Genomic DNA, 13,356 nt, shown 5'->3' with positions numbered 1-13,356 from the left:
GCAAAAATTGTCCATCAACATAACCAGTGAGGCTGGTGAAAAGGAATAACATCAATATGCAAATATTAAAATATTTGTATATCTTATCTGGAGCTGTGGGTTGTAGTTTGGTTACCCTTTTCTTTACTTCTGGTATCCATTTATGAGTGAGTACATACCAGAGAAGCTAGGTAACAAGGAGGACCTAAGAGGGATGCAAGGAATTCCTGGGAGAGGGAAATAGATGAGACTTCCTGAGTGAACTGGGGGTTATGGGGGACAATGGAGGGTAGTTGTATGGGATGTGAGCATAGGGGAATGGGATGGTGGAACTGGAACAGGGGCAGAGTGGGAGAGCAATGAAAGAGATATCTTGATAGAGGGAGACATTATGGTATGGATAGGGAGAAACCTGGTCAGGGAAGTTCCCAGGAATCCACAGGCATGACCCCAGCTAAGATTACTAGCAATAGTGGAAAGGGTGCCTGAGTTGTCCTACCCTGGTGATCAGATTGGTGAAAAGCCCTAACTGTCATCATAGAGCCTTCAGTGAATAACTGATAGAAACCCATGCAGAGAGCTAAGCACCAGGCTGAGTTCCAGAAGACCAGTCGATGAGAGGGAAGATTGATTCTATGATCAAGGGGCATCAAGACCATGATGGGAAGACTTACAGAAACAACTGAACCAAGCTAGTGGGAACTCATTAACTCTGGACCCACAGCTGTGGAGCCTTACATGGGACTGTACTGGGCCCTCGGTGGGGGTGAGATATTTGTGTAGCTTGGTGTGTTTCACTGCACCCTGACTGTAGGAATAGGATCTATCCCTGGAGCATGAGCTAGCTTTTTGGAGCCCATTGCCTAATGTGGGACATCTTGCACAGCCTTGATGAAAGGGTGTGGGGCTTGGACCTTCCTCAGCTGAATGTTCTGGGTTTTGCTGACTCTCCATGGGAGGCCATACATTTTTGAAGGAGGAGATGAGTGGTAGGCTGTGGGGAAAGGCTAGAGGCAGAGCAGAAGGGATGAAGGAGGTATCTGTGGTCAATATGTGGAATGAATAAAAAATTTCTTAAAAAGATTTGTCTAGCAAACTCAAGCATTGTTGAAATGATAATTTCCATTCTTCAAAGGACATGGAGAGGAGTTTTAAACATTTCATTTCATTAATGGAAATCTATATATTTAATGTATTTTGCTTCTTTATTTCATATTTTCAGAAGGAGACAATATTTATGTATCCATTTCATATCATAAGTATATCAATTTTAGTGGGTTCATGTGATGTTCATAAAATCAGCTAAACCAACAACGAGAACTTTAGATTTTCTCAATATTGTGTAGGTAATTGCTTTCTAATGATTGACGGTCTTATGAGTGAAATAAACACTCAAATTGAGCAAGTGAAATGTTACATAAATCAGTTCCAATGCAATAGAGACCCAAGGAATCAACAATCTCTGCAGTGTGCAATGATCTGGGAATACAAGCAAATCATGCAAGTGATTAAGTTTCCCGATGGTGGCATGATATTTGGCAATAATTGACTTTACTACATCTTTAACCAGAAATGGTTATGAATTTATTGCAATTGTGCCACATGCCATTCAGATTTCTTGTTCATGGGTATGCATGAATGTGCATGTGTGAGTGTAGGTTTGATCATAGGTGTGGATTAGATTCATTTGCTTGGCTGCAGGTAAGTGTTCATGCACATGGATGCGAGAGGAGGGTATGCACTATCCTGCATTAGTCCACACACTCAGTTACCACTTGCCCTCCATTCTGATCCCCTAGTGTCAGATCCCTCAGTGGTGGTATTGGCAGGGGTCATCCTCCATTGTCCTTCCTGCCTAGCTTTATGAGGGACCCTCAACCTAATGCCAATTCAGGTATGGACACAGGTAAGTGCCCCATACCCAGCTCTCTGGAGTATTCTAAACCTATTCTAAACCTGTTCTATCATAATGTGCTGCCCACCCATGAAGCCTCTCTATGCCCAGACCCAGGCAGATTTATCAACTCTCTTATGAGTCTGAATCACTTCTCTCCTTCCATTCCACCCATCGGCAGGCCCAGACCCAGAAAGTCAGCACATGTGTCAGCCCTTTTGCTGACTGTGACCCATGATACTCACTCTTCACCCTGTGTGACTATGCCACACCAAACAGGTTATGGAGGCCAATACTAGGACCATCTTTTGAAAGCTCACCCAGGACCCTTAACTCATCCCACCACTTAGTCTCAGACATAAAGTGGTAGCCAGATCCATGCACAGAAGTCGTACATTTTTGGCAAGGCCTAGGTGAAGGCCATGTGTTTTGTCTTCAAAAAAGCACTATAAAGGTGGACACTTCTCAGAGGCTTCTGCATTTCCATGCAAAATGAGGGTGTCTGTACATGAGGCTGCCTGCAGCACAGCTACAGACGGGTATAAAGTAGACACAGTGTCAAGGAAGTTAGCAGACATTGCACTAATTGGGGTCAGAGCATTAGGTGTTCGAGAGTTCCAAATTGACCATCAAAAGTCAGTGGTTTGGCTTTGTCACTTTCCATAAATTTTGGGACAAACTTTTTCAGGTTTTTTTAATGTAATTTAGTTGTTCTTTTACACTAATCTGATTAGGAGACCTTTCCTAGCTGATTTTAGACTCAACTCTTCCCTCTCTTTTTTCATATTCAAGTGTATCAGCTGTTCAACAGCAAGGTTTCACCTCTACCCACAAGGCAAGGGCATGAGTCAGATAACCTATTAAGATTCAACCGTCTTTCTGGGCATGCAGTCTCCAGAGAAGGTTTCTGTTTTGTCTTCTTCTCTCCAAGTTGTCTTGTGACTCTGATGAGCTTAGTGAGGGAGAGAAAATTATGGAATAAAAGAGACATGGGACATAAGAGACTCAGTTGGGCATTCTTTTGAGCAATGTTTCAATGTTCCCAGGTAGAAAGGATATCACACACCTTGATGCATTACCAGGTGCAGTGTCTACAGGACCCATGATCCCAGAGGAATGCACCAGAGAAGGGAGGAAGAAGATAATGGGGGTAGAGACTGCTCCTAGGTCTAGGAGGGACACCTTGCTCAGAAGCAATAACTGTTGAGTTTAAGGAGAGGAGACACAATGTATTAAGGCTACTGAGATTGTCTGTGAGAAGGAGCCAAGCCCAGAGTTGTTCAATGAGACAATGCAGAAGATCAGACAGACTTGTAAAGATCAAAGTCCATCAACCTACCAAAGAGATGAGAGCCTGGAGGAAACACAATCCTCAGATATGAACTCATTTCCACCCAAAGACCACCATGTCAGATACTCCAGGAGAAAGTCATAAATATACAAAACATAGAGGACAGACACAGCCTGTAGCAAGATGTGTGTCAAGAAGGTGGATCCCCAATTGCTCATGTCCTTTAGCCCTTGGAACATGGGTATTAGCTTATGGGAACTTCCTAAGGCACCATCTGTATCTTGGAATCAGAATCAAGAATGCATGAAAAAGAGCCAAGGTAGGGGTCAGAGATCAGATCCCTGCTCACTCATAAGGTCAGAGGCTCAAGGATGATGGACACGTCTCTGACCTTCTTTACACCTCAGTCATCCTGCATGGCAGTCCAGGATGAGGCGCATAGGCTGGAAATGAGCTACCCATTAACACTAGTCCCTTCCTTGCCAGTATATAGGAGACGTGGTAGTTCTGTCAGAGTAAACATCCATTTTACCCAGCACTCTACCCTGTTGGTGCCACGTGAAGCAGGAGTTAACAGTGAACAGAGGACTATGCATGGACTGCTACAAGTCCTGAAGGAAGAAAGGGAAGGGCTCTGTTCTGCCTGCTTCATTGGACCCTAACTGCTAGACTGCTCTTGAATAATCCTTTTGTACACTGTGAATATATGTTGGTGTGATTGGTTTAATAAACAAGCTAAATGGCCAATAGCTGAACAGGTAAAAGTTAGGTGGGAAAGCCAAATTGAGAATGATGGGATATGGAAGGGTGGTGTCAGAGGAGTTGCCAGCCAGATGCAGAACGAGTCAGACATACCTAATTGGATTGACGTAAAAGCGCTAAGCCTCATGGGAGAATATACATTAATAGGAATGAGTTGTAAGAGCTAGTTAGTAATAAGCCTGAGCTATTGGGTAAACATTTATAATTTATGTTAAAGCTCAATGTGGTTTTTATGAAGCTGCTGCTAGCACCCAGAGAAACTCTGCCTACAATAGACTATCATCTACAGGTTTCTGTGAGTATAAGAGAGAATGTTGTCCTTCACCAGACAGAATGGCTCTATCGTGTTAGTACACAAAGTGAACTCAATACTTCATGGGCACAATCATGGTGAATCTCAACAGTCAAACAGTCAATTGGATGATACCCAATACTGGGCATGGAAGTGTGAGATTATATCTATTAGGTTAGGTGAGGTGGGATGACTAGTGAACTCTTCTTGGCATTATTGCTTAAGAAGGTGTGATGGTTATTGCTTGCCAACTTGTTTGCATCTGGAATGAACTAACCCCCCAAAATGGAGGGCATATCTGTGAGGAATTTTTTTCTTAAGTTGAAGTAGGAAGACCCACTTCTAATTTGGATCTTTGGAAGAAATAGGCTGTAATGCCAGTGAAGGAATGCACTTGTTAACAAGACCAGAACAATCAGGCAAAGAGCAAAAGCTTCCTTCTTCCATGTTCTTATATAGGCTTCCAGCAGGAGGTGTGGGCTGGATTAAAGTGTGGCTTCCTGCCTCAAGTTCTCAGTTAAAGGCATGTGTCTTCATGCCTCAATTGCTTGTCTTTTCCCAGCTCAAAAGATCTAGATTAAAGATGTGTCTTCCTACATCAAAGGGGGAAGTGAACAGGAGCTCCCATTCCTAACCAAGAAGCTATCTTCATTGGCAAACTCAAGGGAAAAATCAGTTTTCTCCAATAGAGTCTCATTAGGTATATTAACCACGCTTAAGGGTAGACCCAATGCAAGCATGCAAGCTGTAGATGGCCAACACACAACATACTTAATGGTTTTGTAGACTTTTTGGGTCTCATATTGCTTTTGGGGGAGCATTTTTAAAATCTTACTGGTCTTTTACAAGTATATTATAGTTTCTGATTTGGTGTTTTTATGTTGCTTTTTTGAGTGTGTGTGTGTGTGTGTGTGTGTGTGTGTGTGTGTGTGTGTATTTGTTGTGCTTTTACACTGATTATATATTGGTTTTCTTTTTTAATTTGCTTGTTTCTTTTCTACAGTGAGAGATAAAGATAGTGGATGGGTGGTAAGGTGGGGAGAATCTGGGAAGAGATGGAGAAGGGGAAACCAAGATCAGAATATATTGTATAAGTTTTCAAGAAAGAAAAGGAAAACATTAAATTTTAAAAAGCAACCCTTGAAAAAGGAGTAATGTCCTGGGAAATACTGTCTTCAAATGGCAAAGTACACTTTCCCCAGACTCTGCTTACCACTGTGCCATTGAAAGAGGAAAAGGACACCCCCCTCTCATTTTCCTTGTCCTTATTGATATCTTTCCCACTCCCTGATCCTCTAACACAATGTGTAACATGACCACCCCTGGATCCTTGCTCATTGGATCAAACCAGGAACACTGTTATCTAAGGTGAATTTCACCCTCAGTCATGAGACGCTGGAACTTTACCAGGTCACTTTGAGGAACATCAGACCTACTCCATCTGCATCACCCACATGTGAGAGAAAGTATGAGAGAGGGTGGTTCACCCATTCCTGTCTACACCCGGTGAAACCACCCTGATGCATACAAGATGAGCCTCAGTTTCCACCAGTTCATGCTACTGAATAAGGTGACATCAGATGCATTTTAAATTCTGTGGTTGTATATACATTGAAGACGTAGATATATTAGTATTATTCTACATAGGAAAAAGTCTTAAGCTTCTCTATATATTTATATATGAAAGAAAATAATTTGCAACAGTATACACAATTGGACAGAATTATGGAATTCCCACAGCACCTTCCATTTTTATTGGTGTTGTTTGTGTGCTACTTCAGGAACGGGAGATCCTTCCACATCCTGAGGGGCAACAGCTTGCTCCTGACAAATTTCCCTTAAGAATTCAGGAACTGGGAATGCATTATAACAGGGAGTCATGTCAGCCTCATGACAGAAAAACAGAGGAACCTAACAACTGTGTGTTTGTCCATTTGATCTGACGGCTTGTTTCCGGGTACAGTCAACAGAGTGAGAATGGAGCTTCAGGAGGATCACTGAATCAGTTAAGCAATACATGGACTGTGTAGGTAAAGTCTAAATTCATGGCAACGTGACAATAGAGAATACTGGAAAAAGCCATGTATAGCAAAAGCCTAAGTGAAAAACCCCTGCCCCATCTCCCCATGCAGTGTCTGTCTCCCATTCTCAGAAGCGCTGATCTGACTAGAAGCTTGTGGGCTTTCTAACCTTTCATTCTTTGGAATGTCTGTATGTAGATGAGAAGTAATGCCCTGGGCATTTCCCCTCTGTGGTAGTCACTACAGGGTCCTGATCTCTGCAGTTTTGACCTATTGAAGGCAGATGCTGGGATGCTGGAAGTTAGGGATTACTAAGTGCTTGGGCTACGAAATGTTTCTTGATCAATTCTTGAACAGCCTCATCACTTACCTCTGTGCCATGGTTTATTCTTCCATAGAGTAGCACACAAACAAATAAATGTACCACATGTAATGGGCTTTGAACATATATACTGTAGGTAAAGTTTTCATCCTAATTTGTTAATTCATTAGTTTGTCACAGGAGATTTGACTGGGTAATCAGGATACCTATCTTGGGGAAAAACAGATTTAGACACAGCCTGGTACAGAACATCTCAAACAATCTAACGAGATCAGATCTGAATCCAGTGACAGTAGACAACCCCAGTTTTTTTTTTTTTTTAACTTCAGGTACTACTTTTTTTTAAAAACCAAAATCCAAGTTCTTCCCTATAGGTGGCTTAGATCACAGTGGTGCATTAGACATGAGGATACCCAGTAATTATACTTTTCTAAAATGTGTCTTAAAAAGGAGATTTTATAATACATACTGGTATGTTTTCTAGACTCCACCTGAAATTTAAAGGAAAGAAAACAGTTTGAGGCACAGGTCATACTAAATTCTGTTTACATGGGTCTTTAGAACACATGTTGACATAGTATGATGCCAATCAAAATGGGCAAGAGTCCTATGTGTTAGTATATTATGTGACAATGTCCCAGAAGAACTGGGACTCTATAGTTTGTGCCATTCCCACTTTTGCTGGTTCAAAGGCCAAATTAATTTGTTTGGTCTCTGCTGAATGTTCCCTAAGCCAAGCTGCATCTTTATAACCTGACTGTGAGATAATTCCTCCTCCAGCTGGGCCTCAATTATTTACACTAATCCTCATGCAGTAGAAGTCTTACCACTCAACATCTCCATGCTGAAACCCAGAAACTTTGGAACATAAGTAGAACATAAACTGCATCAAGATTTTAGAAACCAGAAGTGGCTGTCAACTTCTGAGTGAAAATTATACACGCATCTAAAGAGGAACCCTTTTCTTCAGGAGAAACTATCCTCTCACACAAACTGTGATAAATGGCACTGCATACTTTTATGTTCAGTTCAGTCAGGAGCAGGCTGGCACAATTCCAGTTCCTTTTCTCCCTGAGCTAACCCATGATGCACCTGGCTTTTGTTAACTGAATTTCATATCGACTACAATGTAAGGGACAAAGTAACTTTTTATATTACTTTGAGAGGAAAGGCAGTCTTACCTCCACCATCATCACGGGTAGCTCTCCCTGTTTTCTAGAAGAAAATGTAGTGGAGTTTTCGTGTATCTCTAAAAAGACAGAAAGTAACTTGTCAACACATGGTATTGTTTTTAATTACTCCAGGGATGTATAGAAGTCTATGTGGCTAGCATATGTGACTTGATCTAATTGTTACCCCCAATCCACTCCTCCTCTGCTTCTCTGTTCAGAAAGGGGTAGGCCTCCCGTGGGTGTCAACAAATCATGGCACGACAAGTTGCCATGGGACTAAGCACCCCCCTTGCAATAAGGCTGGGCAAGGCGATCCAGTATAAGGAACAGAATCTTAAGAGCCAGCCAAAGTGTTAGGAATGGTTTGCTTTCTGCTTATTCCAGAACTGTGGATTATATTACTGTCACACAAATTAAGGCAAAGAGAAGAACTGAAGAGAAATGAGGAACAGAACTTTTGGCTTCCTAGACAATGGGAATCTAAATCAATGTGGAAGAATCTTTCACTGCATGAAAGTAAATAAGTCTTTCAAAATACACACTGCATTTATTCTGGTTGGAGGAAACCATGCATGTGTGTCTGTGTGCAGGTGGAGTTAGGAGGAGCTCTTCAGGGGTCTGGTTTTCTCCTTTCACCATGTGAGTTGTGGGATTCAACTGCAGTTAGGTCAGCAGGCTGGGCTGAAAAAGTCATTATGCACTGATCCAACCTATCTTTTCTAATAAAAGAAGCTTTATGATTAAGCAACAAAATACTGTCACTTCCTGTTTTAAAGCAGGGAACAATTGATACTTCCTGAGGCACATGTCTCAAATCTATTTCAACCTCCACCAATCCATATATGTTGACTCAGAATTTATCACTAGTTATGATCCATGCTAATGTATCCATTTTACTTGGGAAATTTTACTAGGATGAACATATCTGAAAATATTCTTGCCTATGTTGTGTGTACATTATTCCCTAAAGTATAGCATATCGTGTATTATATTTTGTTATACTGTGCTGAGTATTGTCAGTATTCTACAGGGTTCTAAGGAGCATGGAGAACATGTATGTGTTATAGCCCTATAAGACACAGTGTAATATAAGGGCTTGATTAGTTTCAGATATTGGTGCTAAGGAGTCTGGAAAAAATTCTAAGGAAATACTGAGACAACTGTACATAGTAACACAACTCTGCAAGTCATGACGAAAGAAGGAAAGGAAGCATGGAACCACCTTCCAAATTCACATTATCTAAGAATTCATCCAAAGTACAATGTGAAAGAATCAATCAAAAATTCCAGAAATTTAAGTTCAATGTTGAGTTAGTAGAGCAATTGGGAAACAGTCAATTTGGGTATAGCTGACAACAATGATATTATCAACTATCAAGTACCAACATTTATGGAATTACCACACAAAAAAAGAGCAAAATTAACATATGTCTCAAATTTAAAGGTAACACTGGACAGAAGTCAGAATAAGAAATATATCCTTTTCAATTGGCACAGTATAGTCACAGTGTACCATCACATAGTGTACCACTCTCAGAAGAGCACTTGCATGTAAGACTGCACCCACACCACCGCCTTCTCCTCCCATCTCGTTAGTTCCCTTTACTTTGTTCACATCATATACACATATGTAATTTTATTTTTACATAAAAACCTAGTCCTTCAAATGAAAGAAATTACCTGGGACTTGCCTTTTTCAATGAACATAAGACATTTAACATGGCAAGTATATTCACTTACATCTATGTTCTGCAAATGACATAATCCCATGCTCCTTAATAGTTTACACAGTGTCTTACTTAGGGTTTCTATTGCTGTGACCAAACACTATGATCATAAACAACTTGTAGAGGAAAGAGTTTATTTCAGCATACAATTCTCTCTTCACACTCAGTTTCTGGGGGAACTCTGGACAGGAACTGAACAGGGTAAGAACAGAGTCAGGAGAGGATGGAAAGGCCATGAAGGAGTGATGCTTACTCACCAAGGCTCGCTCAGCCTGCTTTCTTACAGCACTCAGTGACACCACCATAGGGGTGGCACTGCCTACAGTGAGGTGGGCCCTCACATATCAATCATCAATGAAGAAAATGCACTACAGGCTTGCCTATGGGTGAATCTGGTGGCAGCATTTTCTGAATGGAAGTTTCCTCTTCCCAAATGACTCTGGTTTGTGACAAGTTAAAAAAAAAACCAAACAAAACAAAAAACAAAGACAGCACACCTGGATTTCAGGGAGAAGGGGATTCTGACCCCCGTTTTAATTTTTGAAACTATAATTCAGTTACAACATTTCTCCCTTCCCTTTTGGGGAAGGGAATTCAAATTAAGCAAAGTATAAGTAACCTGAAAATTCAAGATGCTAGGAATATGACCTTTCATGAAGTAAAAATCACATATAGACTACTCTACTTCCTAAAATCTTTTCTGTTAATATTAAGCTCCTTGTGGTCTGGCAGCTTTATTGGTGAAATTAAGGGTTAAGGCCAACAACTGAAATGCTATGTATATTAGAAGCAAGGAACTATATGAGAAAGCCACAGACGATCACAACTTTTGTGATTAGAATCTCAAGGATTTTACAATATGTTTGAAATACTTGACCTTATTGCAATAGTAATAGAAGTTGGTTATGAGACTGTTGCAGTAACGTAAAATGTATTTCAGGTAATTGTATCGTGTGTGTGTGTGTGTGTGTGTGTGTGTGTGTGTGTGTGTGTGTAAGTGCCTGACAATTAAAATATGAGAGCTAAAAGAGGGCATGGCATACCATGATGTATCACCCTTTCTCCTTTCTTTCAGACAGGGTCTCTCACAGATGCCGTAGATAGGATGACAGCTAGCACTAGAAATACTACGGTCTATTCACTCAACAGCATGGGATTACAAATATGAACAGTTCTGTTCAATTTTTTTGTATGTGTGTGAGCAGATTCAAGCTCAGATCTACTGCTTTTTCAGTAAGTATTCTTCTCATTGAGCCATTAATTACCTCAATGATAAATCTTATAAAGCTATTTGAAATGGCATGTTGATCTTGGTTGCAAATCTCTCAAACAGAACTCACCATATGGCCTGTAAGTGTGTAAATAATGATCAAATTTAAGATTTTATCATACTTCATATATATTTTGTGGAAATAAACCAAAACAGATAATGGCCTGTAAATTATGCATGTATGTTTTAATCTTAACTTCATAATATTTCTAGGCCATGTAGTATACATGTAAGCTTTGTACAGCTGGCACAAGTCTTTAAGGAAATTGCAAATACAACAAAAATAAGTAGGGACTTTTTTTCACAAGGTCAATGTCAAGGATACGCACCTTCATTTTACTTCATTTAGGGAAAGCTATAAGGAGAGAGATAACTCAGTGGGGTTTCTGTCCTCCCATGCAAAAGAGGCATTCTGTACAGGACAGGCTGCTTCCAGCCCAGTTACTAGTGGAGAGAGAGTGGAGTGTTGGGTCAAATTTCAGACAAGATACCTTCCTAATTTGCGTCATAGCACTGAGAGTTTCATGAGGGCCAATGTGATGACCACATGCCAGTCACTCCTTCACCTTCTTCCTTACAATCCCTAAGGTTTGGAACAACCTTTTCTGGGTTTATTGTTCTTCTAATATACAGTCTTGCCCTGTTTATGGGACTTCCTCTGGCTGACTGAGTCCAGCCTTTTCTTCTCTCTTCACATATCCATGCCATACAGCTAGGCATCAGGAGCCCTTTAGCTGTGCCTACCAGATCCAGGACTGAACCAGATAAACTACTAAGATTTGATATCTTTGCTCTCAATGGCCTTTCCTGTCCGGTGAGTTTGGTGAGGAAGAGATAATTAGAGATAATACAAAAGGCAAAGAACTATCTGGACTGAGTATGGGAGCATGCCAGAGGGTTAGGCTATATTCTGTGGACAGTGTGTTCTACTATACAGTGTCAGGCACTAAATAATTAGTGGAAAAGAACCTCCAAGACTCTAAGGATAGCCAGGCACAGAACGCAGAATGAACATGGCACCCAGGAAATAGGGAAATTTCTGGAGAAGGATAAAGGGCAAGAAACTGTAATGAGGGATATGAAGTGTGTGCGGCTAGAGGTGGGGTCATGGGGCTCTGTAGGACACGCTACTCACAAGCAGGAGACCCAGAGTATACAGTGAGTAACACAATGCAATAATTCTACAAACACTGCCTGTTATGGTGGAGCCAAACACAGCTAAAGAATGAGAGAATACAGGAGAAGCCAACACACTTGTGGGGATCAAGGGCCTCGAGCCTAATGAAGAGGCTCCAAGGAAGACACAGGAAACTCATTTCTGAGATTATGAACTCCTTCCCCTAAAGAAGACAAGTCAGGAAAGCCTATAACAAGTGAAAGATACAAATGGTGACAGCACAGAGGACAGACACAGCCCTGTGACCAGATAGGTGCCAAGATAGCCGATACCCAAGTGCCTATAGTCCTTTAGTCCTAGGAACTGAATGTTGAATGTTCTCAATATTGAAGGCTAAACCAAGAATTTCTGAAATGGGGCCAAGTGTGTGCTAGAGTTCAGGATCTAAGATGGACGTCAGACCTCTAATCTCCCTTGTCTCGGCCATCCTGTATGTCAGTCTGAGGTGAGGAACACTGCCTACAAAAGAGTTCAAGTCACCAGGTGGTAGGTGCACACCTATAATCCCAGCTCTCAGGAGGCAGAGGCAGGCAGATCTCCATGAATTCAAGGCCATTCTGGTCTACAAAGAAGTTCCAGGATAGTCATGGCAAATACACAGAGATCTTGAGAAACTAAAAAAAGAAAAAGAAATAAAAGAGCTAAAGTCATACACTGAGCCCTTACTCCCAGGACATTGTAGCCTTGGGGTTTTGACAGAACAAAAAGCCATTCTTGGGTCTCTTTAGCTACTCCACCCTGTGAGGTCCATGAAGTGCTGCTACAAGACCTGGGAGAAAAAGAGAGAGAACCTGTTTCTCGGGCATCATTGGGATCACACTATAAGACATTTACCTATGGGTTCTGGTAAGGAGAGAAAGTTGTTCCCTATAGATAAATTGGCCCTGATACAGGTTATACTCAAAAGTGAAAAACAACACTTCATAGGCTCCATGATGCTGAAACCCAGCTGTCAAACTGATGAGGTCTGTGTCCTCTGGGCATGCCCTTGGGGTTTATCTTGATTAGATTAAGTTAGATGAGAAGAGCTGTTCCCTATGGGTACGAGCATTCCCTTCGATGGGATTCTGGGCAGTATAAAAGTAAGAAAAGTCAGGAGAGTACATTCATTCATTTTTCTTTGCTTCTGGGCTCTGGTTGCAAGGTCAGTCTCCCTCAAGTTTCTGCCTCTACTGCTTCCCAATTATGGACTCCAAACTCAAACTATATGGCAAACTAAACCTTTCTTTGCCCACTGCCTCTGGGAAAGTAATCCTAACAAAATTTCCAAGGAGAGGTATAACAACATTCCAACGCTTGTGCATTGGGAGTGGCAGAGGAAGAACAGTCTATGTGTTCTTGGAAATACAGTCTTTAAATAACAGAACCAGGAGCAAAGCACCCTTAACCCTACCAGTGTTAACTATTATGCATTGGAAAGAGGAAAAGCACACAGGTTTCTGTGTCCTT

The 13,356-nt window shown here is 41.3% G+C and overlaps 1 protein-coding gene across 1 annotated transcript in view; it reads right to left on the bottom strand.

Annotated features, from left to right (window-relative positions):
* Positions 1-13,356, bottom strand: part of LOC143268207 (uncharacterized) — a 370,245-nt gene that overhangs the window by 63,216 nt on the left and 293,673 nt on the right. Inside the window, exons 13-14 of the mRNA XM_076549348.1 lie at positions 7,743-7,810; positions 7,031-7,052 (exon numbers count right to left, since the gene is read on the bottom strand). Coding sequence (XP_076405463.1) covers positions 7,031-7,052; positions 7,743-7,810 — 90 coding nt within the window. The remainder of the gene's footprint in view (positions 1-7,030; positions 7,053-7,742; positions 7,811-13,356) is intronic.

This window comes from Peromyscus maniculatus, chromosome 12 (assembly GCF_049852395.1).
Source record: "Peromyscus maniculatus bairdii isolate BWxNUB_F1_BW_parent chromosome 12, HU_Pman_BW_mat_3.1, whole genome shotgun sequence".
In the NCBI taxonomy this organism is placed as follows: Eukaryota; Metazoa; Chordata; class Mammalia; order Rodentia; family Cricetidae; genus Peromyscus; species Peromyscus maniculatus.
The sequence above is the reverse complement of the archived record's forward strand: the minus strand, read 5'-3'. Positions and strand labels throughout refer to the sequence as shown.